The sequence below is a fragment of the Petromyzon marinus genome, chromosome 15, assembly GCF_048934315.1.
Source record: "Petromyzon marinus isolate PM22_M1 ecotype Great Lakes invasive population chromosome 15, UKy_Petmar_22M1.pri1.0, whole genome shotgun sequence".
NCBI lineage: Eukaryota > Metazoa > Chordata > Hyperoartia > Petromyzontiformes > Petromyzontidae > Petromyzon > Petromyzon marinus.
Window position 1 is genome coordinate 3043174 of NC_133681.1, and position 16782 is coordinate 3059955.

A 16782-nucleotide genomic window follows, 5' to 3' on the forward strand; every position below is an offset into this window, starting at 1 on the left:
CCACTATAACTAAATTTAGCTTACAATACATTCCATTATTCCACATTAATGTAGAGTGCAGACGTTCAGAAACAGCGAATAGCAATGGTAATTAGCGGAACTTGCAGATGTGTGAATGTATAGACCACATGGAAACTGAAAACGTGACATACTCTCTTGATCGCATTGTAACATATACTGTACATAAAACGTTTGCTGCATCATGGATTATTTTGTTTTATAATCTGTTGGCTGTAAAAGTGCTATTTTGTATTTTGTCTGCATTTCTTTTGCGTAATGCTGCTACCATAATATCCTAAAATAAATATCAACACAATGCTTTATTTTTTTTGCAACTACTTTGCTTAATCCATAATACAGGTTTTTTTGGGTTTAGATCGCGTAAATATATAAAATTGTCATTAAATCCGCCACCACTCGACACAGCCAATTAGTAAGATTTGTCACGTAAACAGAACATGCAAATTCGTTACTAGTACAGCACACCGGTGTGTTGGAGAGCAAATCCACATTTACAATCTGAGTACGACGTTTCGCCAGTAATTACAACTAGCTTCATCAGGCGACAGCCAGATTTGTAGATAAATCCTCCTGTTTCGTTCCTTAAATAGAGGGGTACATGTGATGACGTCACTTGTGAGGCCTTCTTGAGTGAAGTGGGGGAGGGATTAATTAATGCATATAAATGACATTGTGTATCGATTGCCGGTTGTGTTATTTATATGGTAATCGACGGCATTATGCATGTGTATTATGCAAGCCCATTGTTCTTGTGCCTGATGTCGATTATGTGTACTAAAATATCAGTAATTGTCTGTTCAACAGTATAGTGGCCTGTATAGGCATGCATTGAAACAAATTTATTATTTGATGATTCCCTTCCAAGCAGCACTATTTCTGTAGCTATCCGAACGGTTAAATTCTTTTTTATTTCTCTCAATTTCGATAGATTCTCTAATTAGCCTTGGCCAGTAGTAACAAGTTTTGCACGGAACTTCAACATGACTACGTCTGCGCTTTCATCTTCATTCAGATATTCTAAAGGGATATTCTGAACAGAAGATTGTTACATCCCCACTTCTTTGTGTGCGCGTAAATTGTGTGTTCGGGATTATCATTACAGGAATGTCGAACAGGGCGCACAGTTTCTGCCTGCTAAGTTGCACGTGAATAGTGACCTGCAAGGTGAGTGTTTCATGTACAATTTAGATTTAAAGCTTTCGTGACTGCAGGGATTCATATTCTTGGTTCTTTCGGTAAAGTTACGTCGAAGGGAAACAATAAAATAATAAAAAAACGTTGTGAAAATTTTATTGTTTTATATTTGTATTATTTTATTGTTTCCCTTCTACGCGACTTGACCGAAAGAACCAAGAATATGTTTCCTGTAAGTTAAATCCAAAAGCTTGTTTTAGGGTAAAAAAGTGTTCCGTATTATTTCGCAGATAATTGATGGACTGCAAAGTCTTAGGGCCAGTTACAATGACACTTTCGTGAAGTCCTGGGGATATAGATGCATAATAGGGAGGCTCCCGATTATGATATGCTGTCAAGATCTCGATTAATTTCCACGTGTTAATAATACAATAAAAAATCAAAATAATCCAAGACTTGGTTTTTACTTTGCTTTACATGCAGAATATAAACGTGCACATTGGCTACACGCTACTTTCTGTAGTAGCAGTGGCCGTGATCAATCCACTACTGACTAAAGATTCGTCAAGGCATCACCATCTCACACGGTCTCATGATGCAGCAATGCATCTTGCTCCAGAACATAAGCTGCTCTTATCGCTCCATCTCTACGTTGGATATCTCCTCCTGCATGTTCTCTCTTTTGGCGAGAGTGTACTGAAAATTACGTCTAATGCAGCTAGCTATACGTTTTTATTTCATTTTTTAATGCTATACATCCCCTATATATAATTAAACATGCATTTAAGGTCTTAATACTCTGATGGTGCGCTGTTTTTGAGTTGTACGCCTTTTGGCGTCTTCTGGTCCAACACCAGTGGAGACTAGGCTCTAAGAAAAGCCGTCTCGGGTGTGGACCAATCATATTCAAGGACAGTGCATATTATTATCAGAGTTGTCTTTTTTGTTTGCATTTTGACTACTTGTGTTGTGGTTATTGCAAGCATGATCCCTTGAATAAGGTGTCAGTTTTTGTGCCAGATGAAAGGGTAAAAACCTATTACTATGCATTTAAGGTGTTTATATTTTCACAAAATTACGGCAAAAATTTACTACGTAATTTTAGCACGAATCATCTTTTTAATACATTACTTTAAATATTCCGAATTGAATTAATCACAATTAAAATGTATTGGAATTATTTAAAATTACCTACTATAATCACCCAGAAATGTCTGTCCGTCCCGCGCGTGACGTCACTCCACATGAGGCCCACCCCCCTCATGAATATTCATGAGTGGGTGGATTTTTACACTAACGCAGAGGAAGGTCGAGCTGAATTAAATAATTTATTACGCAAAGTCGCTTACAAATGTGACGTTTCTTTAGTGAAAGTGACGGTAAAAAAATAAATATATGGAGCACAGTGCTACATCCGTGCGTGACGTCGCTGCAAAAGAGGCCTCCCCCCCTTCATTAATATTCATGCCCGCGTGGAAATTTACACTGACGCACAAGAAGGTCGCGTACTCAACTTGCTGCAACCCTCCCCTAATTAATAACCATGAGGGGGTGACGTCACTCCACATGCCGCAGCCCTCCACAACAACCATGAGGGGGTGACGTCACTCCACATGCCGCACCCCTCCACAACCATGAGGGGGTGACGTCACTCCACATGCCGCACCCCTCCACAATAACCATAGCGGGTGACGTCACGCCACATAGGGCAACCCCCCCCCCCCCCTCATTAATAATTATGAGCTGAACAATTTTTCTGTAGAATATTTCACATTTACTGCAATCTACACCCGTCCTTGGACGGGCAAAAAAGCTAGTAGGTATATAATGACACTAATAATCATTGCATTTACAAAAACTAATTTTGAATTAAAATGTACTAAGCAATAAAAATGTATCTTTGAAAGGACACTACCATTCAAGATACCAGAATGTGTTGATAAAAACGATGAAACATCAGAATCTTTATTTTTTCTTGAGGAAATCCGATGAGCTATGAAGCTCTTGTTTACAGATGTGCAGGAGGGGCGGGTCAAGAACAGGATTGAGTTCCTTTGGAGAGTTGAACATGATGATGATGAAAAAGAGTACACCAATGTTTCTAAAGAAAAAGGTTCCAATCACTGGGTACTGCCAGCTTGGACATGGATTAAAAAAACCGTGAGCAAATAGGAGGGGGGTGGGGGGGGAATCTGAAAAGTGTGGAGAGAGTCATCCTGATATTTCCACCGACAGAAAAAAATAAACACACGGATTAGGGGCCGTCCATAAATGACGTCACGCACCTAGGGGGGTGGGTCAGGTATTTGTGACGATGTGTGACGAGGGGTGGGGGGGTTGAGAAACGTGACGTCACATCAAAATGCGCAACTTTAAATAAATATAGACAACACGTTCTACTTAAATTTTGATTTAAAGCTTTCGTGACTGCAGTAATTCATATTCTTAGCTCTTTCGGTAAAGTCACGTTGAAGGGAAACAATAAAATAATAATAATAAATTAATGCAAACCGACACACCTGATGACGACAGTTTGTGTTATGGTCGAAACGTCGTGAGAATTTTTATTGTTTCATATGTTTTTTTATTATTTTATTGTTTCCCTTCAACGTGACTTTACCGAAAGAGCTAAGAATACGTTCTACTTAATTAAATAGACTTTTAAATAAATGTTTTCTCCTACAACATCAGAGTGCAGCGCCACATTAAATACGCACTACAATGACAATAGTTTAAAGCGATTTGAAGCATGTTTTATTTTCAAAATATGGTTTTGGGGGGGGGTGGGGGGCAGAGTTTTGTGACGTCATATTTGAGGGGTGGTCTGACTTTTTGTGACGCCGTGTGACGAGAGGGGGGGGGGGTCAAAAATCGTCCAAAATCGCGTGACGTCATTTATGTACGGCCCCTTAGGGAACTAACCACAAATCAAAGACATTCCACATTGCCAATAATGAAGACAATGACGTGGGATTGAGCAGGACTCGCCACTATAAGGGACGATGACAGCCGAACGAGGGACTGAATCCAAAGAGCGGTGGTAATTTTTCTTCTTAACCCGGGGTGCAGCAGCCCCGCTGGGTGGTGCGAGATGCCCTTTCTGGGGGGTGCGAGACACGGCCAGATTTTTTTTTAGAAGGTAAAATCATCAAAAACACACATTAAGCACGGGAACGTAAGTACAACTACCTATGTATTTATTAACAACATAATAAACAACAAACAAATTACGTCTTTTTGGTTCTTTCGGTAAGGTCACGTAGAATGAGCATAAAATAATAAAATAACACAATAAAATTCTCACGACGTTTCGGCCACAACGCCAGCAGCCGTCTTCAGGTGAAAGGTACAGACCTGTCGGGACGACAGAGCTTCCTTTCACCTGAAGACGGCCGCTTGCGTTGTGGCCGAAACGTCGTGAGAATTTTATTGTGTTATTTTATTATTTTATTCTCATTCTACGTGACCTTACCGAAAGAACCAAAGAAGATGAATCCTTGCAGTCACGAAAGCTTTAAATCGAAACAAATTACGATTGAGAGCCAAAAGGGGTGCAGGCTGAAGGAAAGTTTAATAACCAATTCCATGGAGGGAGACTGCCACAGAGACAGAGCAAAGAGATCGGTTCACACGCGGCATTGAGAAGGATGGAAGCAGCAGTAGCAGCAGCAAATGGCCTTACGAGCGAGAGGAATGTATCCAGCAGCGTATAGACAATGGCGTGTGAAGATAAGCCATCGCTAAGATGAATGCCTCCTTCATCGAGTGATGGATGGCGCGGCTGAAGATGGTTTGTTTCGACTGCACGTTCACAGGTCTGATCAGTGCGAGTTGGGGAAAAGGTCGGAGGGGTTTATCCCAAGACCGAATGTTGTTTGCAACTGATGTTATTAGTGGCCTGGAATGGAACTTATGTCACTAGATAATGAGAGCAAGTCGCGCTAAACCAATTGTGCCTCTGCTACCCAGACTTTACAATTCTATTTTGGCGAGGTCCGATGAAAATTGTGCTTCACTATTTGAAACGAATGGAAGGGCGCTTTTGTCTTGTTAAAAGTGCTGTGCATGAAAGTATGTAATGCACTTTATTTATGACTTTACCGAAAGAACCGGAGAATGGATCCTCGCAGTCACGAAAGCTTCAAATCAAGATTGCACATATTAAATTAAACTTTTTTTGAAGTCTGAAGGGGGTGCTCGAGCTAGAGTTTTATTTGTTGTACATTTCTGACATCTAGTGCTCAGTGTTAATATTGTAGGATTAACACGAAGCCGTCAGGCTAACTGCAATACCGTATACAGCTCTACATGGTTCAGTGTCGTGCATGACGCCTCGAATATTTAATCTGATATTACTCTGATTTTGTGTTCATCCTCATCAGAATGTCAAGAAGAGCTCGTCCAAGAATGGCCTACTAACGAATTTGTACGTACAACTTCAGCATCCATGTGCGATGAAAGCGTAAACATACTTTAATTCACTATGAAAGTAAAAGCAGCGTAAAAAGATAACTTGTAATGTGCCGATATCTTGCCCGTCACAATATTTTTAGTCTTGGAAATGATATTTTAAGTCTTTATTTGAAGCTTTCGTGATTGCAGGAATCCATACTCTTTGGTTCTTTCGGTAAAGTCACGTAGGTAGAAAATAAAAGAAATCACGGCGATCGCTCCACAAGCAACCGTCATCAGGTGTGAAACAAACACAGCAGGAGAACTGCTGACGTAGGAGTTCTTCTGCTATATTTTAAGCTGAAGTTAAAATATGATTTGCACGATGTACGTTTGAGGGCGATAGTTTTATAGATACCTCGTTAAAATAACGGAGACATTAAGGATAATACAATTTATAATTCAACCGCCTATACATGTCTCCCACCAATTTGAATACGCTTATAAAATATCTTCACGCACGCAGCCATCACGTTCACAATATGCAACCACCCGTTGTGAAGAAAGGGGGCCGTACAAAAATCAGTGAGGTATCTCACAAACGGGTCACCCTAAATTCTACCGTCGTTAACAGCAGCTAGGAAGAGGACACTATGCTTAGCTTGTGTTTCATGTGGTTGTGTGCAGTGACACATTTCGCGTCATTGTTCAGTGTGGACTGCGTTGTGTTTCCCATCATTCCCGAGCGTAATATGAATGAGGGGCGATCCAAATTGGCAGCACTCGTCATCAGCAAGCTCGGTGGTCTGAGATGACTTTTGTTGCTCACAGAGAAGTGTGCCTTCCTCAGAGTTCCAGTGACAGTGAATACGATTCGCCCATCGAAGAGGACATGTACGAAGAACCCGAGTCAGAGGCAAAAATTCCATTCTCTTACAAGACGAATAGTGCTGAAAAACCCTATGTCGGTACGTGCCCTTTTTTCACTAAAGAACAAGGAGTAATGGCAATGCGCATCCCTTTCTTTCCAATTCACTGCCGGATGAGGGTCCCATTGGGGTCTTGTTTGCTGAAGGGGAAGTGGTGGGGGACCCAGAATTGGGTCAGATCCAACCCCTACTGGGAAAAAAAGAGCTTCATAGCTCATCGGATTTCTCCAGGATCAGTACAGATTCTGATTCAGATATCACCACTGATGTTGGACGTGGCTGAGAATCGATCTCGGGTAGCTGGGTTCAGAGGGCAACGTCACTAACAACTGTGCCAACATTACCACCCACCCTTCCCCTCTGAAGAACATTGCTTTAAAAATGCTTTTTCATATGCGTGTATATGAATAAAAAAAAGTATCATTCGACAACTGTCAAGCATGACGAATACTACCAAGGAAAGACCCAAGGATGACTGAATTTAACTACTTAAAGCTAACTAGAAGTTCAAAATCTACCCGTTTATTATTTCCCAAGTAGTGCCAAGTCAGCTGCTCTTTTCAAATGGCGACGCGGCCGCCAGACAAGATCTTGTCTGGATGAAGGTTTAAACTACGATATTTTATTACAGCAATGTTATTAGTAACAGCAGCAAACTGAATAAGACCCAACATTATAATGAACTATATGTGCTGTATACAAATATTTTTGTTTTACTATTTAGATGACTGTTGAGATCACTGATTGGCTGATGTCACAATATTGGTGGTGGAATTGCAAAAATGACATGCCCACTCAGGCAAACATTTAATGACTGACAATGACCTTAAACTTTGACTGGTCTAGTCGACGAGACAAAAAGCAATTATTTAATTATTATCATTGACAAGACTTAAGACTGCGACTCAAATAATATTTAACGTACTACTTTATTTTAAAAACCAGACGTTGTACGTTCTCCATGGGAAAACAATCAACAAAAACAACAACATCCACAACATGAGGTGAGTATAAGCATAACAATGCTATTTAAAGTGATATTCTCCCCCACCAAGATTTAATACATAGAACACAATGGCATAAATTATACTCAACATACATATTTTCAAGTCCTAACTGAAACATTTCAAGTTGCTACAAGATAAAAAAAAAATACACACCACTTCCGATACGTGTTATTCTTTCCGTGTCTTATAATACGTCTTGAATGTGTTTATTTTTACTTAACATTTTCCTAGATTTATGAAACAGCTGAGGAATCCTATATCGATCCTAATCAGAATTCGCGTAAGTATATCTCGGTATTTTTTCATCCATCGTGCATTCTTCACTTCTTTCTCAAATGTCACATTGATCTCTTGTAACGTTATTTGTTGATCGATCATAAATCAACAGTATATATAAAAATAGAAAATAATATCAATAATATCAATGTAATAAAGTTGTCTGTAAAAAAAAAAGAACTTACTTTGTCTGGAGGGTTCTGGACCATTTTTTTCAGAATCAGAATATGTATTTATAGTGGAGGAATCCGATGAGCTATACAGATTTTTTTTTCATAGATGTTCAGTAGGGGCGGGTAAGATCGTTACAACAATAAACCATACAAGACATTTTGATGTAAAGCTTTTGTGACTGCAGGGATTCATATTCTTGGTTCTTTCGGTAAAGTCACCACGTAGAAGGGAAACAATAAAAAAATAAAAATACAAAACAATAAAATTCTCACGACGATTTTCTTGCTGTGGTTTTCACACCTGATGATGATTGCTTGTGTTGCAGTCGAAACGTCGTGATAATTTTATTGTTTTGTATTTTTATTATTTTATTGTTTCCCTTCTACGCGACTTTACTGAAAGAACCAAGAATATGAGTGCAAGAAAGGTAATGAAATCACCCAAACGCATACAAATACAACTAAACCATGCCCCATCGTACCAGGCAAAGCCAACTGAGGTGTCAACTTATTTTTCAAAAGCGACCTGGCCACTGCTCAGTTGGTGTGGCTCGTCTGCGTGGCATGTAGATATACAGATAAACAGCAAAACTAGACTGGCGACATCAATACTCGAACGACGAAGCTACACATTCGTTTGGAACATGGTATATTGACCCGCATAATTATCATTGTGCGTGTGACTTTTATGACATTTGAAGAAGAATGCTGTGCTTGTTTTTTGTATCAGCCCCTCAGGTGATAAGGAGCTTAAAGCCAATGCAAGCGAATTATGAAAGGGGCCGTGGTATTGTAACCCCAGAACCACCCAGGCCCCCTGTTTTAAAAAACCCAGATTTCAGACCTCCAGTGTCCATTTCAAGCCATCCGGCATCTAATCCAGTCAAACCCAGGCTAGGTTTTGTGCCAACGTTGGCCAATCAAGATACCCCTGCGGCAAGAAAACTGTGCAATCAAAATCCAAACAATACACAGGTGCCAAAAAAACCACCAATCCCTGGAGGTGGCAGCAAACAAATTAATTCAGGTATTTGTGCCAGCTTGCTTGTTTTTCTACATTCGAATTACACCGTGCGTGAAATTATTATGCGTTGGATTATACGTGTGAAGTGTTATTAAACAAGTGTTTTGCAGCGTTCAAATTGCGTAACAGATTTAAAAAATAAAGTTAAAATGTTATGAATGTCGTAGGGTTTTTAAACGACAAGCACCCGTATTAGTTTTTTTTTTTTATAAAATAGAATCCTTTCACAGTTTTATTTATTTTCAACACGCAACATACGAATGTAGATGTAGGATGATATTTTTTTACCTTCAAACATCGGATCAAAGATTGTCATGAAGTGCCTGATTCCAGATTACACTGATGGTTTTGTTGAATTCATTTGGATCACTGTCTATATTTTGCAGAATTTCGCCCGCCTGTTCCAGAGGTGGGGATAATGCTATTGTGCCGTGACACCACCATCCACACCAAAGTGCATTTTTTTAAATAACGCATTAATTTTACACTTTTATTTTACAAACAGGAAAGCTGATGATTCGTTATTTTTTTTTGTCATTGTCTTACTTTCAGAGTGACAGACCAAAGATTGGACAACATCCTGGGTAGGTTGCTAAAATAATAAATGCTGTTTTAAATAATTATATTTTGTACTACTGTCAGCCAAACTAAAATCACAACTTCTTTAAATTTACAAGCGGAGCAATAAACTGTATTCCACTTCATGTACAGTGCAATGTCACATATCCGACCATCACATATCCGTCATGACAAATTAATTGCCCACACCTAATGCAGTATTTGTGCGTGGTGTAACTCTCATTTTATAGAGATGTTCATATGTCCGATATTTCACATGTCCATCCATACATTAGTCCCCAACTAATTGGATACATGATGTTGTACTGTGGCTATTTATTCCATCATTCTGCCACTAAATAGGTACAGCACAAAAAAATGTGCCATGCACGAACAATGCACATTAGTATGTACTGTATCAATACGTTCTGGGTCATTGTAATACTGCCTTACTGTAGTCGAAGCACAAGTCCATGTGATGAATTTAAGTGGTAACATGATTGGCTCAATGATCCTCTTGATTATAATTGCTTGCATAAAATTCTCAACCAATGCTGTAGTGCTTTTGAGTAATGTATATGACTCTAGGGGCCAACGATGAATGATCCAGTTAGAGTTTATGTACCACATTGTGCAACGGTGGCAACGGTGGTTAGCATACTGCACTGCAAACCTGGCAACCAGAGTTTAACTCCCGGCCATGGCTAACATGAGGAGCATGTGATATCTGAACCAACCTGTGCTGACCTGCGTGGCGAGATATAGCCGACCAATTCCCAACACTGACATGGCAAGGGGAGGACTTCATCTGTTAATGGATTAAGAAAGGGCTATCTATTATGATAGTGTTTCAATTGTGTTGTGCAATGGAGGTGATCTGAATGCTTTCATAGTAGGTGTGGAATGATTCGATTAATTGTCACGATCAGGGATTTCAATTCGATGCCAGAGCGGATTATTTATTTTTCGATTTTGGTAAACTGAAAGCCTCTAGTGTCTGCTTGACTCCCTTGAAACAACTACACACAACGTATATGAGCAACAAACAATCATGTTTCATGCGCACAATTCCATCCGTGCATCCGAATAAATGAGACTCGCTTTTTAAATGCGCACCTGATAGGATCGTTACATGTCCAACTTCTGTGCTCCATTGCTTACGGTGGATGCTGTCTTCCACATTCGATGTGACAAATATGAGTTGAAACGAACACGTGCCATCGGTGTTTTTTTATTTTTAGAACGTGTGATAGCTCACTGATTCCTCCAAAGGCAGTTTTTTTTTTCAGTGCTGCTCTACAAAGAGGGGCCCGAGTTACGACCAAGATGAGGTGACACAGATTTTCCAAAAGCTGACGTCGAAAACGTGGCATATTGCTCCTGTGATATAACAACCCAGACCAGCGGTGGGCCAATCGGCGTCTCCCAAGCCCCGTGTGGCTCTTTAATTCGCCAGCTGCAGCTCTATCGAAGGGGCATAACGTAGAACGTAGTGTCACGGTAGCAAAGAATAATGAATGTCTCCCGTGTTGTGCCGAAAACTGTCTATATATACTCTTCGGTTCTTTTGGAAAAGTCACGTAGGTAGAAAGAAAAATAAATAATAAATCCACGACGTTTCGGTCGCATGCGTACGGCGATGGGACTCCTTTCCATCTCTGACCCCGCCTACTTACCCTTGGGTGACACCCACCTCAAACCTGTCTATATAACCTCTTGTTGCAGCAGCCCTTTCTTGTTCAGCAGTTCGACTGCTGTAGCTTTCCACCTGATGACGATTGCTTGTGTTGCAATCGAACAGTCACGAAAACTTCAAATCAAGATTGTCTATATATACTCTTGGCTCTTTGCAGAATACATAGGTACTTGTTGGCTTTTGGTCTGTTACAGGTCGCACAACCCCTGACCTAGACAATTACATGGAATGGCTGTTGTTTGTGGAAAACAGGTGCATGTATTTGCGGAGCAATACATTTTTTTCGGGAAGAATATAGGTCTTTAAAATCCTACTTTGCCAAGAGGTAGCCTGAAGTCAAAGTCCTGAGATCCTTGATTCAGTGTCAGGTTTCGGTCTCCTGAGATTAACCCAGGTCGTCAAGTGTAGTGAGTTTATGGTCTCGGCTAAGTAATCAAAGATCGGACGCAATAACTTAAAATTTAAGTTCAGAATTGTTTTTGTTTTAATATGGGTTGATTGCCCAAGCAATGAACATCTGTATAGCAGGATATGTTGGAAAGTGGAGCAACGCATGTGCGGATAAGGGGTCATTGGAGTGATCTCAGAAATAGCTCTGCAATATCACCTTCCAATATCACTTCCAATTTCACCTTCCAATATAACCTTCCAATATGACCTGCCAATATCACTTTCCAATATCACCTTCCAATATCACCTTCCAATATCACCTTCCAATATCACCTTTCAATATCATCTTACAATATCACCTTCCAATATCACCTTCAAATATCTCCTTCCAATATCACCTTCCAATATCTCCTTCCAATATCACCTTCCAATATCTCCTTCCAATATCTCCTTCCAATATCACCTTCCAATATCACCTTCCATTATCACTTTCCAATTTCACCTTCCAATATCTCCTTCCAATATCACCTTCCAATATCTCCTCCCAATATCTCCTTCCAATATCTCCTTCCAATATCACCTTCCAATATCACCTTCCAATATAACCTTACAATATCACCTTCCAATATCTCCTTCCAATATCTCCTTACAATATCTCCTTCCAATGTCACCTTCCAATATCACCTTCCAATATCACCTCCCAATTTCACCTTCCATTATCACCTTCCAATATCACCTTCCAATATCACCTCCCAATTTCACCTTCCAATATCTCCTTCCAATATCTCCTTCCAATATCTCCTTCCAATATCACCTTTCAATATTATCTTACAATATCACCTTACAATATCACCTTCAAATATCTCCTTCCAATATCACCTTCCAATAACGCCTTCCAATATCACCTTCCCATATCTCCTTCCAATATCTCCTTCCAATATCACCTTCCAATATCACCTTCCATTATCACTTTACAATTTCACCTTCCAATATCTCCTTCCAATATCACCTTCCAATATCTCCTTCCAATATCTCCTTCCAATATCACCTTCCAATATCACCTTCCAATATACCCTTCCAATATCACCTTCCAATATCACCTTCCAATATCTCCGTCCAATATCTCCTTACAATATCTCCTTCCAATGTCACCTTCCAATATCACCTTCCAATATCACTTCCCAATTTCACCTTCCAATATCACCTTCCAATATCACCTCCCAATTTCACCTTCCAATATCTCCTTCCAATATCTCCTTCCAATATCACCTTCCAATATAACCTTCCAATATCACCTTCCAATATCTCCTTCAAATATCACCTTCCAATTTCACCTTCCAATATCACCTTCCAATTTCACCTTCCAATATCACCTTCCAATATCACCTTCCAATATCTCCTTCCAATATCTCCTTCCAATATCTCCTTCCAATATCTCCTTCCAATGTCACCTTCCAATATCTCCGTCCAACATCTCCTTCCAATATCACCTTCCATTATCACCTTCCAATATCACCTTCCAATATCACCTCCCAATTTCACCTTCCAATATCTCCTTCCAATATCTCCTTCCAATATCACCTTCCAATATAACCTTCCAATATCACCTTCCAATATCTCCTTCAAATATCACCTTCCAATTTCACCTTACAATATCACCTTCCAATATCACCTTCCAATATCTCCTTCAAATATCACCTTCCAATTTCACCTTACAATATCACCTTCCAATATCACCTTCCATTATCACCTTCCAATATCACCTTCCAATATCACCTCCCAATTTCACCTTCCAATATCTCCTTCCAATATCTCCTTCCAATATCACCTTCCAATATAACCTTCCAATATCACCTTCCAAAATCTCCTTCAAATATCACCTTCCAATTTCACCATCCAATATCACCTTCCAATATCAACTTCCAATTTCACCTTCCAATATCACCTTCCAATATCACCTTCTAATATCTCCTTCCAATATCTCCTTCCAATATCTCCTTCCAATATCACTTTCCAATATCACCTTCCAATATCACCTTCCAATATCTCTTTCCAATATCTCCTTCCAATATCACCTTCCAATATATCCTTCCAATATCTCCTTCCAATATCTCCTTCCAATATCACATTCCAATATCTCCTTCCAATATAACCTTCCAATATCTCCTTCCAATATCACCTTCCAATATCACCTCCCAATTTCACCTTCCAATATCTCCTTCCAATATCTCCTTCCAATATCTCCTTCCAATATCACCTTTCAATATTATCTTACAATATCACCTTACAATATCACCTTCAAATATCTCCTTCCAATATCACCTTCCAATAACGCCTTCCAATATCACCTTCCCATATCTCCTTCCAATATCTCCTTCCAATATCACCTTCCAATATCACCTTCCATTATCACTTTCCAATTTCACCTTCCAATATCTACTTCCAATATCACCTTCCAATATCTCCTTCCAATATCTCCTTCCAATATCACCTTCCAATATCACCTTCCAATATACCCTTCCAATATCACCTTCCAATATCACCTTCCAATATCTCCGTCCAATATCTCCTTACAATATCTCCTTCCAATGTCACCTTCCAATATCACCTTCCAATATCACTTCCCAATTTCACCTTCCAATATCACCTTCCAATATCACCTCCCAATTTCACCTTCCAATATCTCCTTCCAATATCTCCTTCCAATATCACCTTCCAATATAACCTTCCAATATCACCTTCCAATATCTCCTTCAAATATCACCTTCCAATTTCACCTTCCAATATCACCTTCCAATTTCACCTTCCAATATCACCTTCCAATATCACCTTCCAATATCTCCTTCCAATATCTCCTTCCAATATCTCCTTCCAATATCTCCTTCCAATGTCACCTTCCAATATCTCCGTCCAACATCTCCTTCCAATATCACCTTCCATTATCACCTTCCAATATCACCTTCCAATATCACCTCCCAATTTCACCTTCCAATATCTCCTTCCAATATCTCCTTCCAATATCACCTTCCAATATAACCTTCCAATATCACCTTCCAATATCTCCTTCAAATATCACCTTCCAATTTCACCTTACAATATCACCTTCCAATATCACCTTCCAATATCTCCTTCAAATATCACCTTCCAATTTCACCTTACAATATCACCTTCCAATATCACCTTCCATTATCACCTTCCAATATCACCTTCCAATATCACCTCCCAATTTCACCTTCCAATATCTCCTTCCAATATCTCCTTCCAATATCACCTTCCAATATAACCTTCCAATATCACCTTCCAAAATCTCCTTCAAATATCACCTTCCAATTTCACCATCCAATATCACCTTCCAATATCAACTTCCAATTTCACCTTCCAATATCACCTTCCAATATCACCTTCTAATATCTCCTTCCAATATCTCCTTCCAATATCTCCTTCCAATATCACTTTCCAATATCACCTTCCAATATCACCTTCCAATATCTCTTTCCAATATCTCCTTCCAATATCACCTTCCAATATATCCTTCCAATATCTCCTTCCAATATCTCCTTCCAATATCACATTCCAATATCTCCTTCCAATATAACCTTCCAATATCTCCTTCCAATATCACCTTCCAATATAACCTTCCAATATATCCTTCCAATATCTCCTTCCAATATCACCTTCCAATATCACCTTCCAATATCACCTTCCAATTTCACCTTCCAATATCACCTTCCAATATCTGCTTCCAATATCACCTTCCAATTTCACCTTCCAATATCACCTTTCAATATCTCCTTCCAATATCACCTTCCAATATAACCTTCCAATATATCCTTCCAATATCTCCTTCCAATATCACCTTCCAATATCACCTTCCAATATCACCTTCCAATTTCACCTTCCAATATCACCTTCCAATATCTCCTTCCAATATCACCTTCCAATTTCACCTTCCAATATCACCTTCCAATATCTCCTTCCAATATCACCTTCCAATATCACCCTCCAATATCACCTTCCATTGTCACCTTCCAATATCACCTTCCAATTTCACCCTCCAATATCACCTTCCATTGTCACCTTCCAATATCACCTTCCAATTTCACCTTCCAATATCACCTTCCAATTTCACCTTCCAATATCACCTTCCAATTTCACCTTCCAATATCACCTTCCAATATCACCTTCCAATATCTCCTTCCAATATCTCCTTCCAATATCTCCTTCCAATGTCACCTTCCAATATCTCCTTCCAACATCTCCTTCCAATATCACCTTCCATTATCACCTTCCAATATCACCTTCCAATTTAACCTTCCAATATCACCTTCCAATATCTCCTTCCAATATCACCTTCCAATATAACCTTCCAATATCACCTTCCAATATCTCCTTCAAATATCACCTTCAAATTTCACCATCCAATATCACCTTCCAATATCAACTTCCAATTTCACCTTCCAATATCACCTTCCAATATCACCTTCTAATATCTCCTTCCAATATCTCCTTCCAATATCTCCTTCCAATATCACTTTCCAATATCACCTTCCAATATCACCTTCCAATATCTCTTTCCAATATCTCCTTCCAATATCACCTTCCAATATATCCTTCCAATATCTCCTTCCAATATCTCCTTCCAATATCACATTCCAATATATCCTTCCAATATAACCTTCCAATATCTCCTTCCAATATCACCTTCCAATATAACCTTCCAATATATCCTTCCAATATCTCCTTCCAATATCACCTTCCGATATCATCTTCCAATATCACCTTCCAATTTCACCTTCCAATATCACCTTCCAATATCTGCTTCCAATATCACCTTCCAATTTCACCTTCCAATATCACCTTTCAATATCTCCTTCCAATATCACCTTCCAATATAACCTTCCAATATATCCTTCCAATATCTCCTTCCAATATCACCTTCCAATATCACCTTCCAATATCACCTTCCAATTTCACCTTCCAATATCACCTTCCAATATCTCCTTCCAATATCACCTTCCAATTTCACCTTCCAATATCACCTTCCAATATCTCCTTCCAATATCACCTTCCAATATCACCCTCCAATATCACCTTCCATTGTCACCTTCCAATATCACCTTCCAATTTCACCCTCCAATATCACCTTCCATTGTCACCTTCCAATATCACCTTCCAATTTCAC

At 39.3% G+C, this 16782-nt stretch overlaps 1 protein-coding gene across 2 annotated transcripts in view; it reads left to right on the plus strand.

Annotated features, from left to right (window-relative positions):
* LOC116942586 (uncharacterized) overlaps positions 1 to 16782 on the plus strand; it is a 40579-nt gene that overhangs the window by 8114 nt on the left and 15683 nt on the right. For both annotated transcript variants that reach the window (XM_076067216.1, XM_032954665.2), the window contains 8 exons: positions 1124 to 1185; positions 5538 to 5581; positions 6398 to 6515; positions 7422 to 7480; positions 7715 to 7763; positions 8663 to 8959; positions 9343 to 9365; positions 9509 to 9540. In XM_076067216.1, coding sequence (XP_075923331.1) covers positions 1124 to 1185; positions 5538 to 5581; positions 6398 to 6515; positions 7422 to 7480; positions 7715 to 7763; positions 8663 to 8959; positions 9343 to 9365; positions 9509 to 9540 — 684 coding nt within the window. The remainder of the gene's footprint in view (positions 1 to 1123; positions 1186 to 5537; positions 5582 to 6397; positions 6516 to 7421; positions 7481 to 7714; positions 7764 to 8662; positions 8960 to 9342; positions 9366 to 9508; positions 9541 to 16782) is intronic.